This window comes from Macrotis lagotis, chromosome 7, assembly GCF_037893015.1.
Source record: "Macrotis lagotis isolate mMagLag1 chromosome 7, bilby.v1.9.chrom.fasta, whole genome shotgun sequence".
Classification (NCBI taxonomy): Eukaryota; Metazoa; Chordata; class Mammalia; order Peramelemorphia; family Peramelidae; genus Macrotis; species Macrotis lagotis.
In genome coordinates this window covers 153,930,985-153,950,131 of record NC_133664.1, presented here as the reverse complement: position 1 = coordinate 153,950,131, position 19,147 = coordinate 153,930,985, and the positions used below count along the sequence as shown (strand labels likewise).

Sequence of the window (19,147 nt, the reverse complement as noted above, 5' to 3'; positions counted from 1 at the left end):
GAAGAGAAGAGGTGTTATATTAGACCTGGACAGTCTAATCATGCTGCTGGGAAACAGAATCCCTTCCATCCGAATTGTCTTAGGAAGATTCTGAAGATTATCTGGTAAGAGAAGATACCAGACACTGAGCTTCCTTCTTAAACTAAACTGCTGAATATTCAAATATTCCTCTAGAGAGCTCAACTACAATGGGCTGGCCATGTTGTTCAGATACCAAATATATGCTTTCCAAAAGACTATTTTATGGAGAACTCAGGCAGAAAAGGCACTCACTATGGGGATCTGAAAAGACAATGCAAGGACACATTCTAGATCTCTCTTAAGAACTTTGGAATTCAGGAGCAGCTAGGTGGTACAGTGCATAGAGCACTAGCCCTGGAGTCAGGAGGATCTGAGTTCACTTAATAGTTGTGTGACCTTGGGCAAGTCATCTAACCCCATTGCCTTGCAAAATTTTTTTAAAAAACCTGTGGAATTGATTGTTCAGAATGGGAGACACTGGCATAGGACCATCTAGCATGATGTGCAAGCAAAGCAGAATTGAAGCCCCTCAAAGGCAACATGAGAAAAGCTTAGAGTACCCATCCCCAGTATTCACGTGGTCTATTTGTGCTTGACCTGTGTTAGAGCATTCTGACTCACATTGGTCTGATTAGTCACAGTCAGACACACTGTAACTTGTCTCTAACATAGTGATGTCATTTTGGTCTTCTTTGATAATGAACCACCAATTAACCAACCATGTAAAAAAAATTTTTTTTTAGGTTTTTGTAAGGCAAATGGGGCTAAGTGGCTTGCCCAAGGCCACACAGCTAGGTAATTATTAAGTGTTCTGAGACTGGATTTGAACCCAGGTACTCCTGATTCCAGGGCGGGTGCTTTATCCACTATGCCACCTAGCCACCCCAGGTCAATTCAAAATTAATCATTGTAATGCCTAGCATTTATATAGAGCTTTATGGTCTACAAAGTATGCTTACTACATATACAAGTGCTACTTTTACATATGTGGAAATGGAGATTGAAGGAGGTTGAATGAATTATCCAGGCTTACTCAGCTAGTATCTGAGGCAGAATTCAATCTCAGGTCTTGACTCCTAATTGAACCTTCTTGTCATTTGTGACACAAAGGTACATTTAATTAGTAAACTTAAGTCTTCTGTTTCTGACAAATTCCTTTTCCCAAGTAAGGTCTTCCTAAATATCTCTGTGTCACACATAGAGCAAAAGATCCAAATAAGTCATGTAAAGGGCCCAAACTCTAAAAATCTGGTATCCTTGAAAGATCACAGTTTTCAATAAAGACAGTTAATGGAAGCCATTGTCACAGAAACAAGCAATTTAGTTTCACAGCAAGGGTCAAAGTCAGACCTGACCTTTGAGTTCACAGGCAACAACAGGCAGTGGGAGGGTCATTTACAACTTGAGGTGGTGAATGATATAAACCAGAAAAGTTCACCCCACCCCACGCCTTCTCAGGATTAGGAATAGATCTAGATCTAAAAAAGAGACATTTGAAATGTGATTCTGCATAGCTTGGCTCAGTTTTGGTTTTCTGCCTTGTTGCAGTGAGGACCACTACATCTCCAATTGGGACAACTTGGGGGTCATTAAAAAGAATCTGTAATACTATCAGGAAAAGAATATTTTTGGGGGAGTCTGGCATCTATCTGAGGCTTTGTGCTATCACCTTGCTGCATGACTTTCCATATCCAGAGGAAAAAAAAAACCACAGAATCTAAATGTATACCATGTTCATTTTTTAAAAAATTTGTTTTTTCCTTCTTATCTCGTGGTTTTCTTTTTCCCCCTTAGTCCTAATTCCTTTTACACAAAATGACTAATATGTAAATATGTTGAATATAAATGCACATGAACAATTTTTATCAGACAAGTTTGTTGCCAAGGGGTGGAAGGGAAGGTGGTAGAAAAATGTGTAACATAAATTTGCAAATGGATTAATGTTGAAAAACTACCAAAGTATGTAATTTGAAAACTAAAAAATTAAAACAATGTATAGTTCATACCTTGAGATATGGTCTCATGGTGGATTGATTGCTTCTGCAGAATCAAGAAGATCTGTATTCAAGTCCTACTATGATCCTGTGTAAATCACTTAATGTCTCAATGGCTCAGGAAGCCCTTTAAGATTATACGTTGCAGGGGCGATGGCACAGTGGATATATCACTGGCCCTGGTGTCAGGAAGAACTGAGTTCAAATGTGACCTCAGACAATAATTAGCTGTGTGACCTTGGGCAAGTCGGTTAAGAAAATTATACATTGCAGAGAAGATGCTGATCTGCACTTGATGAAGTAAGTTCTTCACTGGCAACTCCCTGCACCAAATTAAAAATTAGAAATATATATATTTGTTGGGGCGGCTAGGTGATGTAGTGGATAAAGCACTGGCCTTGGAGTCAGGAGTACCTGGGTTCAAATCCGGTCTCAGACACTTAATAATTACCTAGCTGTGTGGCCTTGTGCAAGCCACTTAACCCCATTTGCCTTGCAAAAAAAAAAACTTAAAAAAAAGAAATATATTTGTTAAAGTATTTACTTTATGTGGTTGTTGTGAGGATACAGGGAGATAATATACATGGGTAGTTGTTTAGGGGAGTTCTCTGATCAACTTCATGAATTTTCAGGGTGATGAACCATTTTTGAGACTTTGGTTGTATCATATCTAATGGTAATGAACTAATTGGTTATTAATATTGTAGGTAAGAGCACCTCTTTGAGCTGACTGGTCATGTCCTTTTTGCTCCATTTCCCCTTTTCTGACAGTATGGAAACCTAAGTGAATATTATTAGTCACTGATGGAGCTCTCCAGGGGCCACATGAGTATTCCCTATTCCAAAAATAGTAGCTCCTTGGTTCAACATCTTGCAGCAATTAGGAATGGGAGAGTTTCTGGATTCTGAGTGCCTGAACCCAACCTTGGAGAGGTGATGACTAAGCAATGTGGCAGCTGCACATGTTCTCAACCTTCCTGACCCCATGGAGGGGGGGAGTCTATGGTGGAGAGCTAGTTTGAGTCTACTTGCTGAGTACTCACTGTCCCTTATTTATGGATGAGGAAACTGAGGCACAGGAAGATTAACTTGCCTGTGGGTCTTTTCAAGTGATGTCTTTCCCCTATTGGATTATGAGTTCCTTGAGGATAGAGACTGTCTTTTTTTGTATCCCTAGAGTTTAGCATAACACATAGAAGGCTCTTAATATTTATTTGTTTTTATTTTTTGGCGGGGACACCCCACTGGGACCTTTATTCCTCTAGGGTCTTATGCTCTCTTGCCTGTGCTTTGATATGTAGATGGCCCCAGTACTTCCCTCTGCCCTGTAGCTATAAGGAGGATCCTGCTATTTTAGTATGGAAGCCCAAAGTGCTACCTGGATTTGAGTGTAGGCAAACAGCAGAGTCCTACCCCAGGGAGAGCAGAGAAATCTCTGCAGACTTCCCTTACTGTCTCTGGGGGTGCAGGCTGCTTTCTCCAGATTCTTGCTGCAGATTCTGGGACTGGTGCTTCTCCACACTCATTCTGGTATAGCAGAGTTCTCTCACTGCTCCTTCAAGCTGTTGCCAGTGATCACTGGGCTGGTCTGGGCTGGCCTGGGCTGCACTGTGTCCTCTGCTTTTTCCCCAATCCCCAGTCCTAGGGAGACATACCGTTCCCTGTGGAACTTCTAAATTGTCTTGGACTGGAAAAATGTATCCCTCAGTCTTTCTGTGGGTTCTGCCCCTCTAAATTTTGGCTAGAGTAATATTTTTTTTGGCTTTTGGAGTTTGGGGGAGAAGGAGTTCCTGGGAAATGCTGCCTTCATGCCTCCATCTTGGCTCTGCCTGCTCTTAATATTTATTGACTGATATTACATAATTAGTAGCAGAAGGGGATCTGAACCAGGTTCCAGATTTCAAATTTAGGCATGCTTTCAATTTGGGTGGGAAGAGAGAAGAAAATTGGTAGTGCCAGGCCCTGTGTTAAGTACCTTGCAAATAGGATCTCTTTTGATCCTTACCACAACCCTTGGGGGGGAGATGGTTTTATTATTTTCTTTTTATAATTGAGGAAACTGAAGCATGTAGTGGTTAAGTGACTTGCCCAAAGTCACCCAGCTATGTCAGAGTTGAACTTAGGTCTTCTAGACTCCAAATCCAGTTATTCTCTTCACTTCAACACTGTCTTTACAGTTTCCCTTGCACTCACAGACAGCAAACTGTACTGTCACAAACCATTTCTACTTGGTACTTGTAAATCATTAGAACTGAAAGAACATTTTGTTTGTGTTTGTCAACATACAAATTTGTAGTTGCAGAAAGTCTGTTTATTTCTCTGAAAAAACAAGTGGTTTTGTTTGAAACTCCCCATCACAGGATGCCATTGCCCCAGATATTAAGGATGTAAACTTTCCTGCAAAGCAAGCGTCTTTGGAAGCTATTAAGAAGTGTCCAGATGCCATCTAGTGGAGTTCTGCTGAAAAAAATAATCAAGGACAACACCCTAGACAGATACCCTCTTGTGTCCTACCTCAGGATGAGCTTCCAGATGACTTGTGGGAGTAGTTTCAGACAAAAAAAAATCATTACATCACCCTAGCTGGGATGATGGAAAACAAAGATTTTCTGCTATAACTCGGAAGTACTGACCATGAGTTAAAGGTCAGCCTCTGCTTAGAGAACTGTCTTTAAGAATACTATGTCCAGGGGTGGCTAGGTGGTGCAGTGCATAAAGCACAGCCTTGGAGTCAGGAGTACCTGGATTCAAATACGGTCTCAGACACTTAATAATTACCTAGCTGTGTGACCTTGGGCAAGTCACTTAACCCCATTGCCTTGCAAAAGCCAAAAATAAAAATAAAAAATAAAATTATTATCTCATAGCTAAAAAAAAAGAATACTATGTCCATCTAGAGAAGCATGGAAAGAATGACACAAACTGATGCTGAGCAAAGGGAGCAGAACCAAGACATTAACAATAACATTGTGAGTTGATCAAGTATTATGGCTGTAGCTCTTCTCAGCAGTTCAAAGATCAAGGACACTACTGGGAGACCTGTTATAAACAATGCCATCCACATCCAGATGAAAAAAAACTCAACCAAAAAACCCACAGCATCTGAATGAACAATCTCTTCACTTTTTTTTTTTTTGGTTTTTGCAAGGCAATGGGGTTAAGTGGCTTGCCCAAGGCCACACAGGTAGGTAATTATTAAGTGTCTGAGGCTGGATTTGACCTCAGGTACTCCTGACTCCAGGGCCAGTGCTCTATCCACTGTGCCACCTAGCTGCCCCCTCTGTTCACTTTTTAATAATTTCTCTTATGTTTTTCCTTCCATGGAGTACCATGGTTTTCTTTCTTTTCCCTTATTCCTAATTCCTCATATACAAAATGACTAATATGTAAACATGTTAGACACAAATGTACACATACAATATTCACCAGACTGTTCACCACTGGGGAGGGAGAAGGAGGGAGGGTAGAAGAACATTTGTGTAACTTATAAATATGCAAGTGAATAAATGTTGAAAAGTTTTCATAACATGTAATTGGAAAAATAAAATGTCAATCCAAAAAACAATACCATGTCCAGAGAGGGTAGATTGGACTTGACTTATTTACTTTATCATAAGACAGTCCCAACCTAAATATTGCGTTAGCAGGTATTTGTGATATAATCATTAAATAGTATTTCTGCCAGGGCAGTTAGGCAGTGCAATGGATAGAGCCCTGGTCTTGGAGTCAGGAGAACAGGAGTTTAAATCTGGCCTCAGAAAACTGACATTTACTAACTGTGTGATCTTGGGCAAGTCACTTAACCCTGATTGCCTCTCATCCAGGGCATCTCCAGTAATCCTGATTCATATCTGATCTCTGGATCCAGATGGCTCTGGAGGAGAAAGTGAAGCTGGTTACTTAGTATAACACCCCCTCATTCAAATCCACTTCTTGTGCTTGTCATGGCATCACCTCCCTGATGTTTTGATTTTCTAGAATGAAAGACAAAACATCATTATCAGTATTTCTGCCATATAAATTCAGTAGATGTAAATAACCTCAAGAACTTAGGAAATTGTAAGATAAAGCAAAATAAATAGGAAGTGATGAGTTTTGGATATTTTCTATTTTTAATTGTAATTTAATTTCAAATTAATAACCATTTAACAATCAGCTTGCATAATTCCTGAACTTTTCTTTTTTCTTTTCTTTTTTTTTTTAAACAACTGGCTCTTACAAGCTAGTATAGGCTGACAAACGATTACTTCTCATGTGATCAAGATTTGGTTTCTTGGGATTTTTATACTTGCAGTATTTTTTCTTTCCAAAACTCTGAATTTCAACTTTGATATTGCTGGGATTTTTCTCTTTATTTTTTTTTAAAGAGGTGAACAATGGATTCTTTGCAACTTTGCCCTTTGGTTCCAATAGGTCTTGAAAGTTTTCATTTATGATTTCTTGAACTATAGTGTCTAGATTTTTTTAAAATTTTTTTTTTAGGTTTTTGCAAGGCAAATGGGGTTAAGTGGCTTGTCCAAGGCTACACAGCTAGGTAATTATTAAGTGTCTGAGGCTGGATTTGAACCCAGGTACTCCTGACTCCAGGGCTGATGCTTTATCTACCATGCCACCTAGCCACCCCTAGATTTTTTTAAAATCATAATAAATTATGATTTTATTTGTGTTTTCCTAAATTCTCATTGACCTCATTTTTCAGATAAGTTGTTTTAATATCAGATGTCTAATACTTTTGTCTACTTTTTTCCAATCTTTTGATTTTATTCTAATATTTTTCTCTCAAGAAGTCATTGATTTCTGTTTGATTTATTCTTGTTTTCAGGAATCTATTACTTGGACTATTCTCTCTGCTATATTTTCTTCAAGAATTTTTGTTTTATTTTTAAATTTCTTTAATTTATTCTAGATATTCATGTACTCTGGAATATTTTTTTTCCTTTGAATCTTTGCTGCCTACAGATGTTTCAGAGTCACCCTTCCTTCTGGGCTGGATTTTTAGGCAAACACTAGATCTGTAGTACTCTTTTTATACTGACCAGTGTCTTCTTTGGTTCACTCATCTCTATGGTTTTAGTTTTCTTGGACTGGATGCCAGGGTCAGGTTTAACCTCTTGCTGGCCTTTGGTGTGAGGTGATTGGCCCTGTTTATTCTTGCATTGGGTCACCTGTATACTTGTGCTGATCTCAACCCCTCCTAGAGTAAGGCTTCCCAGGATCTTCAAGGTTCACAGTTCTAATTTTTGAGCCCTTCAATGGCATATCAGGATAGAGGGTTGGGGACCTCAGACTTGAAGAGCCTGGGTGTCTTACTTTGCTTCACAAGTTATTGCCATTCCCTAGGGCTTCTAAAGTCTCTATTGTAGATTTCCCATCACCCTGGGGATTTGGGGGAAACCCTCCACTCCTGTCCAGGAGTCCTGCAGGCTACATATATTTGTTGCTTGTGGGCTTGGCTGACATTTTTGTGGACCTTTGTGGGGAAGAAGTCTGTAGTTTCTTAATTCCTTTATCATTATTCTGCTTGTGCAAATTTCAGTTGTTTTTTTTTTTTACTGAAGTATCAAGTAGATGCTTTATGGTTTACTTCTTTGAGGCTGCCATCTTGGCTAGAAGTCTCTATTCATCTGTTTTCTAGTGCAAACTGTCTGTTACATAATGGGCACTCAATAAATGCTCATTAACTGATTGATTGCAGTTAATTTGAATTCTAAAGCAGGTACTTCTCTGGAAAAAAATTAAAAGCAAGTAAAAACAATACTGAATTGGGAGACAATAGACCTAGGTTCTAGTTCTAAATTAATCACTAACTTAATTAGCCATAGTATCTTGGGCAAGCCCTGTAATCTTTCTAAGACTCATTTTCCTCATCTATAAATTGAAGTGTTGGACCAGAATACCTTTAAGATCTCATCTTCATGTTTTCAAATCCAGCCTCAGACACTTACTAGTTGGGTGACATAGGGTAAGTCATTTAACCTTATTTGTCTCAGTTTCCTTATCTGCAAAATGAGCTGGAGAAGGAAATGGCAGATGATTTTGCCAAGAAAACCCCAAACTCTGAAGTTATATTTACAATTCTATTATAAATCCAAGATTTTTAATATAGCTTAAATTCTAAACTCAGTGTTGAATTTATCCAAAACAAATTTTACTAGTGAACAGTGACAGATGGAAAATTTCTCAGAGGGACTAATTATAGCGTGTTAAGAAAGAGCTATGCTTAAACCAACCCAGACAGTTGTGAATTTCATTCTATTTTTAAAGCTCTCCAGGGAAGGAAACAGTACAATGAATGATCTTCTATAAGCCAAACCAATCTCTAGTTACTTTTATCAAAAAGGACTTCCTTATATCCAATACATATGTTTAAGATGAGAATTTAAGCACCCCCCCCTTTTTCTATTCTCAAATGAAACAAGATGTGAGTAGAACAAAATGGGTCTCCTCACCTAGGTGGGGTCTGAACAAAATTGTTTTTTTTTAATTTTAAAAATTGTTTATGTATGGCAATGGGTATCAAGTGACTTGCCCAAGGTCACACAGCTGGAGAATTATTAAGCATCCCTGGTCAGATCTGAACTCAGGTCCTCCTGACTCCAGGGCTGGTGCTCTATCCACTGCACCACCTAGCTGCCCCCTCTGAACAAAATTGTTAAGAAAGTTAATCCAATCTCATTATCACTGAGGTCCTTCAGATATTTTGTTTCTCAGTAAACTATAGTCAGGAATTTTTAAACATTGGGCAAGCTGACTGAAAAGTACCTTCACTTGGTATTGTGAGAGGAAGGGTATCACACCAAAAGGGGGAAGACAAATACTGCTAGGTCAACACAAGGTCTCCTTTGAAAAGGCTCCCCTACCACAATTTTCCTTTTGAGTAAGTTGCTCTAAGAGGGCTTGAAGCCACCTTCTATATCCTCTTTCCTCCACTTCTCCAAAATATACTGTTAAGTCTGGAGGAGACCTTAAGTGAGAAGGAAAGTAAGATTGTTGAGAAAAAGAGAAAGTATTTTGCCTAAGGATGTAGAGATCACAACTCAATTAGTCAATAAACATTTATTAAATTCTTGCTATGGGCCAGGTACTTAAACACAAGTGATACAAAGAAAGGTTAAAAAAAATACCCAGTTAATCTTCAAGGAGAATTCATTTTAATAGGAGAGACAATGTATAAAGACCTGGAATAGATGGGAAATAATCTGAGTTGGAAAGGCCTTAATAACTTCAAAGGATCAAGAAACATCTCCTATTGAAGATCAGAGTTCACCCGTTTCTTGGAGAAAGCCAGGGTAATTAAATAGCAGAGATGGGGTGGAATATTCCAAAGGCCTGGAGATGGGAAGATGGATGTTAGAGGAACTGCACAAAGTCCATTTGGAATGAAATGTGAAACTTTTCTTTTTTAGGTCATGCTACTGGACTTTGATGATTCTGTTTTGAATTTTTTTGGTATTTTTTTTTACAAGGCAATAGGGTCAAGTGACTTGCCAAGGTCACATAGCTGAGTAATTAAGGAATGAAGTATCTGAGGTTGGATGCCAGAGAACAAGATAGAGGGAGCCATTGGAGCTTGAGTAGGGAGGTGACATACCTGAACTGTAGATCAAATCATGTTGGCAGCAAGGGAGAGCACAGATACTTGAATGAATTGGAAGATTATTGTAGTAACTGTCAAGGTTAGAGTTGAAGAGGGCCTGCACCAGTAGGAGTGGAGAAGGGTACATAGAGGAGAAATATTGTGAATGTGGTTAGTGAAACTGAGGTTGAGCTGGTGTGGACACAAAAGGAATCCATATCTCATAGATTCATAGACCATCTTGTCCAACCCCAAAGGAGTGTTCAGGGAGTCCTTTTCAGGGCTGTTCACCCACCTTTGATGTTCACCTGTCACCCAGTTCTCACCTGTGACTCCAAGAAACTGTAGCATGCACAGTGGACATGCTTTGGTAAATCATCTGGGTAGATGGGTGAAATTAGGTTCAGGGTAACTGACAGGTCTCAAACCCATCAGTAAGTTAGTGGGATGTCTACCCCAAGTATGTGAAGACTTTCCCTGGTAGAGTAGGGCAATAAGTACAGTTTGTTCCAATGATCATGAAAGTTGCTAAAGCAGGTGCTATGGATCAGCTTGGTCAGCCATTGAAGATGCTAAGTTCATCTACTGCATCCTAGACCATTTCCCATCCTGGCATGCTACTAGACTTTGGGTTTTTTTTTTAGGTCATGCTACTGGACTTTGTTGATTCTGTTTTGCATTTTTTTGTATATATATATATATATATATATATATATATATATATATATATTTTTTTTTTTTTTTTGCAAGGCATTGGGGTCAAGTGACTTGCCAAGATCACATAGCTGAGTAATTAAGGAATTAAGTGTCCGAGGTTGAATTTGAATTCAGTTTCTCCTGACTCCAGGGTCAGTGCTTTGATGATTCTGAAAGAGAGACTGGTGCTGAAATTTATTCTCAACTCTACCTCATTTAAATCCAATTCATGCTTGAGCTAAAAGATCACACCCTGTAAAGTATTTTTTATGGCAGATCCCAAAATGTATTTTGGGAGTACAGGCTTATAAAGAGATATTTAAAGGGAATTACAGAGTTTCAAAGAATGTTTTCTCCTTTTCCCTTCCTTCTCCACCAATGAGATGGGTGTCTAGAACCATGTCTAAGTCAGAACCAAGGAAAGACAGTAAAAAGAATAGACACAGACTAGGATTCTCTGGTGTTTGTTGACTCCTTGGTTAGGTAAAATATTCATACTGTCATTTATTTAAGAGTATCTGCCTGACCTCATTAGGGAGAGGCTTACCAGCAATTGCCTGAGATGGGGACTGTCTTGATGTGGAAGGTATTACTATAATGCCCAACATAACAGCATGATATCATTATAAGAGGACATTGCCAGAATTGTGAATTGCCTTGTACACACAAATTTTTAACATGTGTTTCTCCTTGCAGGTTCACTGCCTATCACTGCAGTTGTTTTTCTGCCTTTGTCCTTTAGTGGTGAATTTGGTAACTTATTGGCTGTATATTTGTTATTTGATTTAATTTCTTTGATTTTGCAGTAATGTGCCCTCCCAAATAGCTGGTAAAATTAAACATGTAGGCAAAAGGGAGAGGATTAGACCAGGCATTATACAAGATCAGAACCTGTATTTTTGAATCTTTTCCCCAAACTCTGAAATTCCAATTTAGGGGACAGCTTCCCACAGTGGTTCTAAGAATGAGTCAAGACTAACTTCATTGTAAAGACTTTTTAAAAAAAATTTTAATTTAAAATTTTTTAATCTAACTTTTCTGGTTGAATGGACATTGTAGAGAAGCAATGAATAAAAAATGAACCAACTAAAAATATTTTGGGGAACCTCTTATAGAAACCTGTAACTATAAAATCTGTTCTGAAAAGGTCAAAGCAAATCTGAGAAGAGGGGACCAACCTAAGCAAGCAGCAGTTGCCTAATAGGAAAAAAAAGTTCTTGATTCAATTTAATTCAATCCAACAAACATTTATTAAGTGCCTCCAATGTGCCAGGCACTATGCTAGGTCCTGGGAGATACAAAGACAAAAACAAAACAATCCCTGCCCTCAAGGAGCTTACATTCTACTGGATGCATAGAAATAGTCAAAGCATAGAAACTATAGATATTACTGAAATCTGAGTGAACCAACCAAAAGATAGGCAAATTATCTTTTAAAATATCTTCATAGAAACACTTAGATATAATAGTTTACAAAGAAGAATCTGTAAGTAGAATTTAGATTACTTCTGCAGGAGACTAGGTGTTGGAGGAGATAGAACACTGGAAGAGAAGTCAAGACCCCTGAGTTCTAGTCCCAGCTCAGTCACTAACTAGCTATTGGATCTGTTCTAGACCTGGTTTTCCACATTTGTAAAATGAGGATAGTCCATCCAAATTCTGTAATTATTTATATTGAAGGAGAAACAGATTTTAAGAAGTGAATTCCACCAATTCATAGTGGAAAGATTTTCCTGACTTCACAAAATGCTTACACATTAATCAAATCTGTGGGTAAAAAGGCGCCTCTGGCTTTACTCCTATAATTCCAAATTGTTTTCCAGAAAAGTAGGACTAATTCATAGCACCATTAACTATAAGTGTGACTGCTTTTCTCCATTCCTGCCAACAATGACTTTCATCTTTTGTCATCTTTGCTAATCTGCTGGGTGTGAGGTGAGTTGTTTTAATTTTTGTTTTACTATTAGTTATGTGAAACACTCTTTCATATGGTTGTTTATTGTATATCCTGAGACCCAGAGTTTCCACTGCTAGGCATATCTCCCAAAGGAGACCAAGGACAAAAAAGAAGACTTCATATATACTGACAAATTCACAGAAACATTTTTTTGTGGTAGTAAAAAATTGGAAGCAAAGTAGACTTCTATTGATTGGAGAATCAATGAACAAATTGTGATATATTCATATATTGGAATATTATTGTACCCTAAGAACTGATTAAAAATTAAGAAATATGGATTCATCAATCAATGCAGTGAAGTTACAGAACTAGAATATAGGATGTACAAAGACTACAATAATGCTTATGGAAAGCAAACTAAAATGAAGTTGAATTCTGTGTGAATGTAATCACTGTTCTTGACTCCTCTTTTTCCTCTCTTTTCCTTGGTGGGGAAGGGGATGTTAGGATTTCAGAATGCTGCATGTTCTGCCAGACTCATTTAGGCTTGCTTGTACACAGCTCCTGGCATCTAAAAGGTATTTAATATAGGATTGACTGTTTTTGTTGCAAGGAATTAGCAGATGGGAGAAATGATGGTATATTTGGAAATGACTGATAAAATAAGAATGTCCATAAAACATCAATCTTCATAAATAGGGGAAAGTGATGGTAAATCTAGAAATGACTGATAAAAAATAGAGGGCATACACAAAACATCAGTCTTTATAAACAAATAAAAGATAATGAATGTCTAGTAATAGTATAGTCCCCCCCTTTTTTTCTTGACAGCACTATATTGACTATATGTGTTTTCTGTGCAAGTTCTTTCAAATCTTGTTCTGTTAGTATTTTCCTTATTTTGTATAATGGAAGACTTAACTTACTGGATAGACCCTGGGCAAAATGGCAAAGTGCAGTAGGTGAAGTTTGTCTTAGGTGTTTCATTGTTTTTAGCTCCAAGGACTCTTAGGTTATATTACTTCTTGTCTAAATTATTCCAATAGTTTCCTAATTCATGTCCCTATTTCAATTTTTCTCTCTAAACCTCTCAGGACCTCAGTTTCCTCATCTGTGAAATCAGAAAGTTGGACTAATTGTCTTTGAATGTCCCTTCTAGCTCTAAATCTTTGATCCTATGATCTCCTTTTTCTACCCTAAAACTGTCTGTCAAAATAATTTTCCAATAAGCCCAAGACTGACTGTGTTATTCTCCCTCCTAGAAAATCTTCACTGGCTCCTTATCACCTTCAGGATAAAATACAAGCTTATAATGGCATGGCTTTGAAAGACCTTTACCCTACCTTCCACACTTCTTTTACCTCCCTGCCATTCACCCTCACCACAATAGCCTAACGGGCTACCTTGCCATTGTTTTCTGAGGCTAGCTTTGCCCAGCTGTCTCCCCATATCTCCAAGGCATAACCTCATCTCCAGCTCTTAGACTCCTTCCTTAGTTTTCTTCAAGGCTCAGTTCAAGTGCCATTACTTTAGTAAGTCTTTCCTGGTCCCACTAGTTATTATAACCTTTTTCCTTAAAGCATCAAGTATTTGCTTTGCCTTTTTTTGCCACTGCAGTTAGTAGGCACTTTAATAAATAGTCGTTGAATTGTTCTTTGGTTATTTAGGATTCCCCTATTTTACCCCTCCCACCATCCCATCTTTTCTCAGGAGAAAGAAATATTTGTCATATTGTTTATCCTGATTGCTTTCTATTGGATTAACAACTAATTTAATAAACTGATCCATGCTAATGTATTACATAAAAGGGTTCTCACCTTGGGTGAGAACCCAAGGTATACATTTTAATAGCAAAGGAGTTTGTTACAAAATATATATTATATATATACATATATTTAATATATACATACATATATGTGTATGTATATATGATTATAATCATATATACATATGCACATCTATTTGCCCATCTGATGAAAATCTGATTGAGGACTTTGAACTGAAAAGGGAGGGTGGGAATGCAAACTGCTACCAAGAAAGATGCCACAGAGAGTAACAACTACAATGAAGGAAGAAGAAGAAGAAGAATAGGAGGGATTCTTTGAAATTTGGAGACAAAAATCAAAGAAAACAAGAGTGATAAAAACCCATGGCTCAGATTTTCCACACACAGTTTATTTATTTATTTTTTTGACTGACTTCATTTTTTGTAGGGAGCTTCTTGCAAGGAAATTCTCTATACCAAATGAAGATCAACACTTGCTCCACAATTTGCAAATTTAGAAAGAATTCTTTGAAGGCAATTTAAGTGATTTGCTCAGGGTCACACAGCCAGCAAATAATAAAGCTTCTTCTTGACTAAATAATAAAATAATTCATGATCCTACCATTCTACATTGTCTCTCATATATAGAAAATATGGATAATAGGCATATTGGATGAGTGATTTTAATGCAAGGAGACAATTTGTCTACATAGATATCAGAAAAAAAACAAATGAATCTTACTTTTGCTAGTCAGTTTTTAAATACAATGTGCAGTTCTGAATAGATCCATTCTCTCTCCCCCTTAAGTGAATCACTTCTTGTAACAAAATCAAAAGGAAAAAAAGCAATTTAGCAAAACCAACCAATATTCCAACTACACCTGTCAATGTATGGTAAGATTTGGTGAATGAGTCTCATGACTGAGAATATGAGTCTAAAAAGGTATAACTTATTAACAAAGAACAGAGTAGATAAAAGAGTTAGTGACATAGCATATTAAAAATTATACTCACCTGATGAAATCCAAGAATGAGAGGGAAATATGATGGAAAATAATATTTTTGTAAAATAATATACCATACAAAGAATTAATTTTTTTTCAAAGAAATGGGTTTAAGTGGCTTGCCCAAGGCCACACAGCTAGGTAATTATTAAGTGTCTGAGGCCGGATTTGAACTCAGGTACTCCTGAATCCAAGGCCAGTGCTCTATCCACTGCGCCACCTAGCCACCCCCATACAAAGCATTAGAAATTGAGGGGATGCCTATCAATTGGGAAATGGCTGAACAAATTGTGGAAAATGTATGTTGTCCTATAAGAAATCAGAAATCTATAAGATTTCAGAAAAGCCTGGAAAGACTTGAAATGATGTGGAGTAAAATGAGCAGAATACACTAACAATACCATGGAGTGATGATAAACCATGATGAACTTGTTCATTTCAGCAGCACAATAATCAAAGATAATCTTAAAAGACTTGTGATGGAAAATAACATCCATATCCAGAGAGTGAACAATGGAGATTAAGTGAAGTACAAAGCTCTTTTTCAATAAAAAAGAATATAATGTATCACCTGGACATGAAGAAATGGATGAATTCAGAAATCAAATAAAGTTTGGCATGGAAAATGATAGAGAGGGGCGGCCAGGGCAGAGCACTGGCCCTGAAGTCAGGAGTACCTGGGTTCAAATCTGGTCTCAGACATTTAATAATTACCTAACTGTGTGGCCTTGGGCAAGCCACTTAACCCCATCTGCCTTGCAAAAACCTAAAAAAAAATTGATAGAGAAATGAATAGGGACTACAATTTTCTCTTCATCTTCTGGACCTTTGTCTATACCAAAAGCAGAGTATTCAACTCTTGGTTTATCTTAACAATAATTTCATCCTTCTAAATGTGTAGGAAGCAGAAGAAAGAATGGGGGGGCATAATTGGAAACTTTGGGAGTGAAATAGTCACTTCATTTTAAAATTCAGGATAGGGGAGAAAAGGAAAGCAGGGTATATTCTGATATGTACTCTATTTTGGGAAAGCAGATGTGAACAGATTCAGAGGAAGAATGAAGATCTCATGAATTTTAATTCTCTAAAGGAATTCAGCACAGGAAAGTTTTGGTGGTGCTCCAGAATGACATTATTTAGATGTAGGAAAAGCTGTTCCAATAAAGAACAAATAAAGAAACTGTTAGAGAACTTATTGATGAATTTAGATTTAAGACACATGGGGCAGATTATGGAGGCTGAATGCAAATGATTTGTGTGTTTGCTTAAGGATTTTATAATAAGCTGAGATTGGAGATAAATATTAAGGATAATCCAAAAAGACTCAATTATGTGTAGTAGAGAAAAGACAGTAGAGGAGTAGCACTGTTGGGGATTGAAGTGGCTATGATCAAGAACAATGGTCTATGGACAGAAATACTCAATGCCGATTTTATTTTTGTTTTCTCAGAAAGGTAATATGATCTTTAGACTAGAAAGGACAGAATGATAATCATTATCAGAGAGTACAAATTCATGTTAAGAAAATAAATAGTAAGAGAGCAGCTTTGTGACCTTGATGAATTCAAATGACTTGGCATGGATGAATTATATTCCAGCATACTAAAAAAAAACTACTTGCTTTTGTTTTCACTTAGCACAATGACTGGCACATAAGTGCTAAATAAATTCTTATTGCCAGACTGATGGATGTGATTGATGAACCACTGTCAGTGATTTTTGAAAAACAGCAACAACAAAATTGAACAAGATGTTTGAACAGTGGAAGACTGGAACTTCTGGTGCTTGATCCCAGGACTAGCAAGCTGATTTGAGTCTAGACAAAATTCAAAAAGGTACTATTAAAGGAATGATTTGTAAAAATCTAGAAAAGAAAAATATAAAATTGATCCTTTCAATGTAAACTTCATTTCTGTTTTGGGCAGGTTTCTTAGACTGGTAGATCACAGAATGCTGTGATTTTACCTCTCTTTCATCAAAGAAAGGGTAGTACCCCTCCTATTATTCTTTTGGACAGGAAGGAGACAAATGGATTAGAAGTGGCATTGGGTGGATTCAGAACTAGTTGAATGGCAGGACCAAAGAAATATTATGACATCAACTTGGGGGAAAGGGTCTTAGTGGATTGCTTTGGGAAATTTGTCTTTTTTCCTGCACTGACAATTTTTATCAATGACATGGAATGGATGGAGGCAGACAAAAATGGCTTATCATATCTGTAGATGACACAGTCTTGGGAGGTACAGATGTATGACAGGATTTTAAAAAATATTGACAAGCTAGAACAATGGACCAAATTTAACAAGATGAAATATAATATAGATAAATGTAGACTTGTGTTAAAAAACAAACTTCACAGCAAGTCACTCATGAAGATTGTTTACTAAGTTGAAGGGGGCTTGTACTCTGCAGTAGCAGAGATGTAAATAATGGAATCATAAACACCCATCTCCTTCAGGAAGTCACAATCAGAAAAAAAGTAATTTAACATCAGAACTGTACTATTTCGGGTGATACATATATACAACATCATTACTTCAAAACATTTAAGGGGTATACCCAGACTAAAATGCCATCTTTCTGTGTTTAATTTGGATTTTTCTGGACCTACAATAAATAAAAGCTCTCATTGGGAGACTCAGATTAATATAGGAATCCAATGTGATTTTTGATATTAAGGTTCACAATTTTTCACAAGATACAAGTAGGGGACAAGGGGAATTAATTAGCCATGATGCCCCAAGGAATTTGAAATAGTCATAGAATGTCTGGTAAGAGGTTCATCACTATTCTGTGCTGTAGTATTTTCAGGACTGGAGTTGATGAATCTCAGGGTTAGTTATCTCTTGTGGGTGAAGGTTAAAGGAATTCTAGGAATTTAAATTTTCCCAAGAGATCTCTTGCCTAAATAAGCTACCACTTAGTCCACATCTATTAGTTTGAGCTGAGCATCAAAATGAGGCAGTGGAATGAGCACTGGGCTTGGAGTCAAGAGAACCTGAGTTCAAATTCCAGCTTTACTACATATGTGACCTCAGGCAAATTAAGTCCCACCTCTCTGGTCTCAGTTTTCTCATCACTTAAATGAGAACACTGGACAAGAGGACCTAGAAGGTAGGTCATTTCTAGGCCCAAATCCATGATCTTATAATTTTTGGAGAAATCTATACATTCTCATTTGATTCTACTACCAAAAAAATCAAACAAACCCCAAAATGGTTAGATTTAGTTTCACTGGGAAAGGGGTAAAAAAACAACTTTAGCATGTGGAAAGACTACACTTCATTCTCTTTATCTTTTTTTAGTTGGTTTGTCTTGCAGAATTTGTGGGTTGCTACTAGAGAACAGGAAATACAAGGACTAATAAAAAAGGCTATGTCTAATTTATATAAAAATAAATAACAATAGCACATTTTTCTTACAAACATATAAATTATTTTATTTACAAAGCCATGTTACAAAAAAAAGCAAAAAAAAAAAAAAACAAAACAAAACCCAAAAAACAAAAACCCAAAACAAAAATACAATCCCTCGCTAGAGAATATCTCCAGGCCTGGTGATGAACCATGGCAGTATCAATCAGATACAGGTTTGTTCTGTTTTTCCTTTTTTTTTTAAACTGTAAGCCATAGAATTTACTATTTACACCTACTTTAGACATTTATTCTGCTTACAATTATCACAAGCATGGAATGAATTCTATCTGATAGTGCTAATACATAAAGGTGCAGGACAAAGAATGGAAATACTTAGTGTTACAAAATATGGATTGTAGAAAAGAAATCCACTCTACAAGTATGGCATATAATTTTTTCTTTTTAGAATGATTGGACATGCTTTCTTCAAAAGTCTTCTGGAAAAGGTTCTAAAATCTGTAGTAGGAAAGCACAATAGAGCAGGTGCAAATTCTTTTCTGTGCAACAACAGTATTTAATATACCCCATGACTAACCAGCTATGCAAAACCCATAGAGTTTTGTTAAAGTGCCATGGGTTGACAGCATAACAAAATATAAGGTGTAAATAGAAAAATTTCTTTTTTTTTTCCTTTTTTTAAAACAATATTTCACTGAGAATCAGCAATAATAGAATATGCTGTATAAACTATTCTCTACAAAGGTTGATCAGCATTATTTACAATTGGTACATTGATACAAAAGAAGGCATACAAGTTATCCAAGTCGCTTTTTTT

General features: G+C 37.0%; 1 protein-coding gene and 1 long non-coding RNA gene across 2 annotated transcripts in view; one reads left to right on the top strand and one right to left on the bottom strand.

Moving 5' to 3' along the window:
* The window catches only part of LOC141493084 (uncharacterized), a 39,618-nt gene that overhangs the window by 19,876 nt on the left and 595 nt on the right, over positions 1–19,147 (top strand). Inside the window, exon 2 of the long non-coding RNA XR_012470110.1 lies at positions 16,594–16,791. This is a non-coding gene — a long non-coding RNA (uncharacterized LOC141493084). The remainder of the gene's footprint in view (positions 1–16,593; positions 16,792–19,147) is intronic.
* The window catches only part of ATXN7L1 (ataxin 7 like 1), a 267,712-nt gene continuing 266,940 nt past the window's right edge, over positions 18,376–19,147 (bottom strand). Inside the window, exon 12 of the mRNA XM_074193956.1 lies at positions 18,376–19,135. Coding sequence (XP_074050057.1) covers positions 19,067–19,135 — 69 coding nt within the window. The 3' untranslated portion in view covers positions 18,376–19,066. The remainder of the gene's footprint in view (positions 19,136–19,147) is intronic.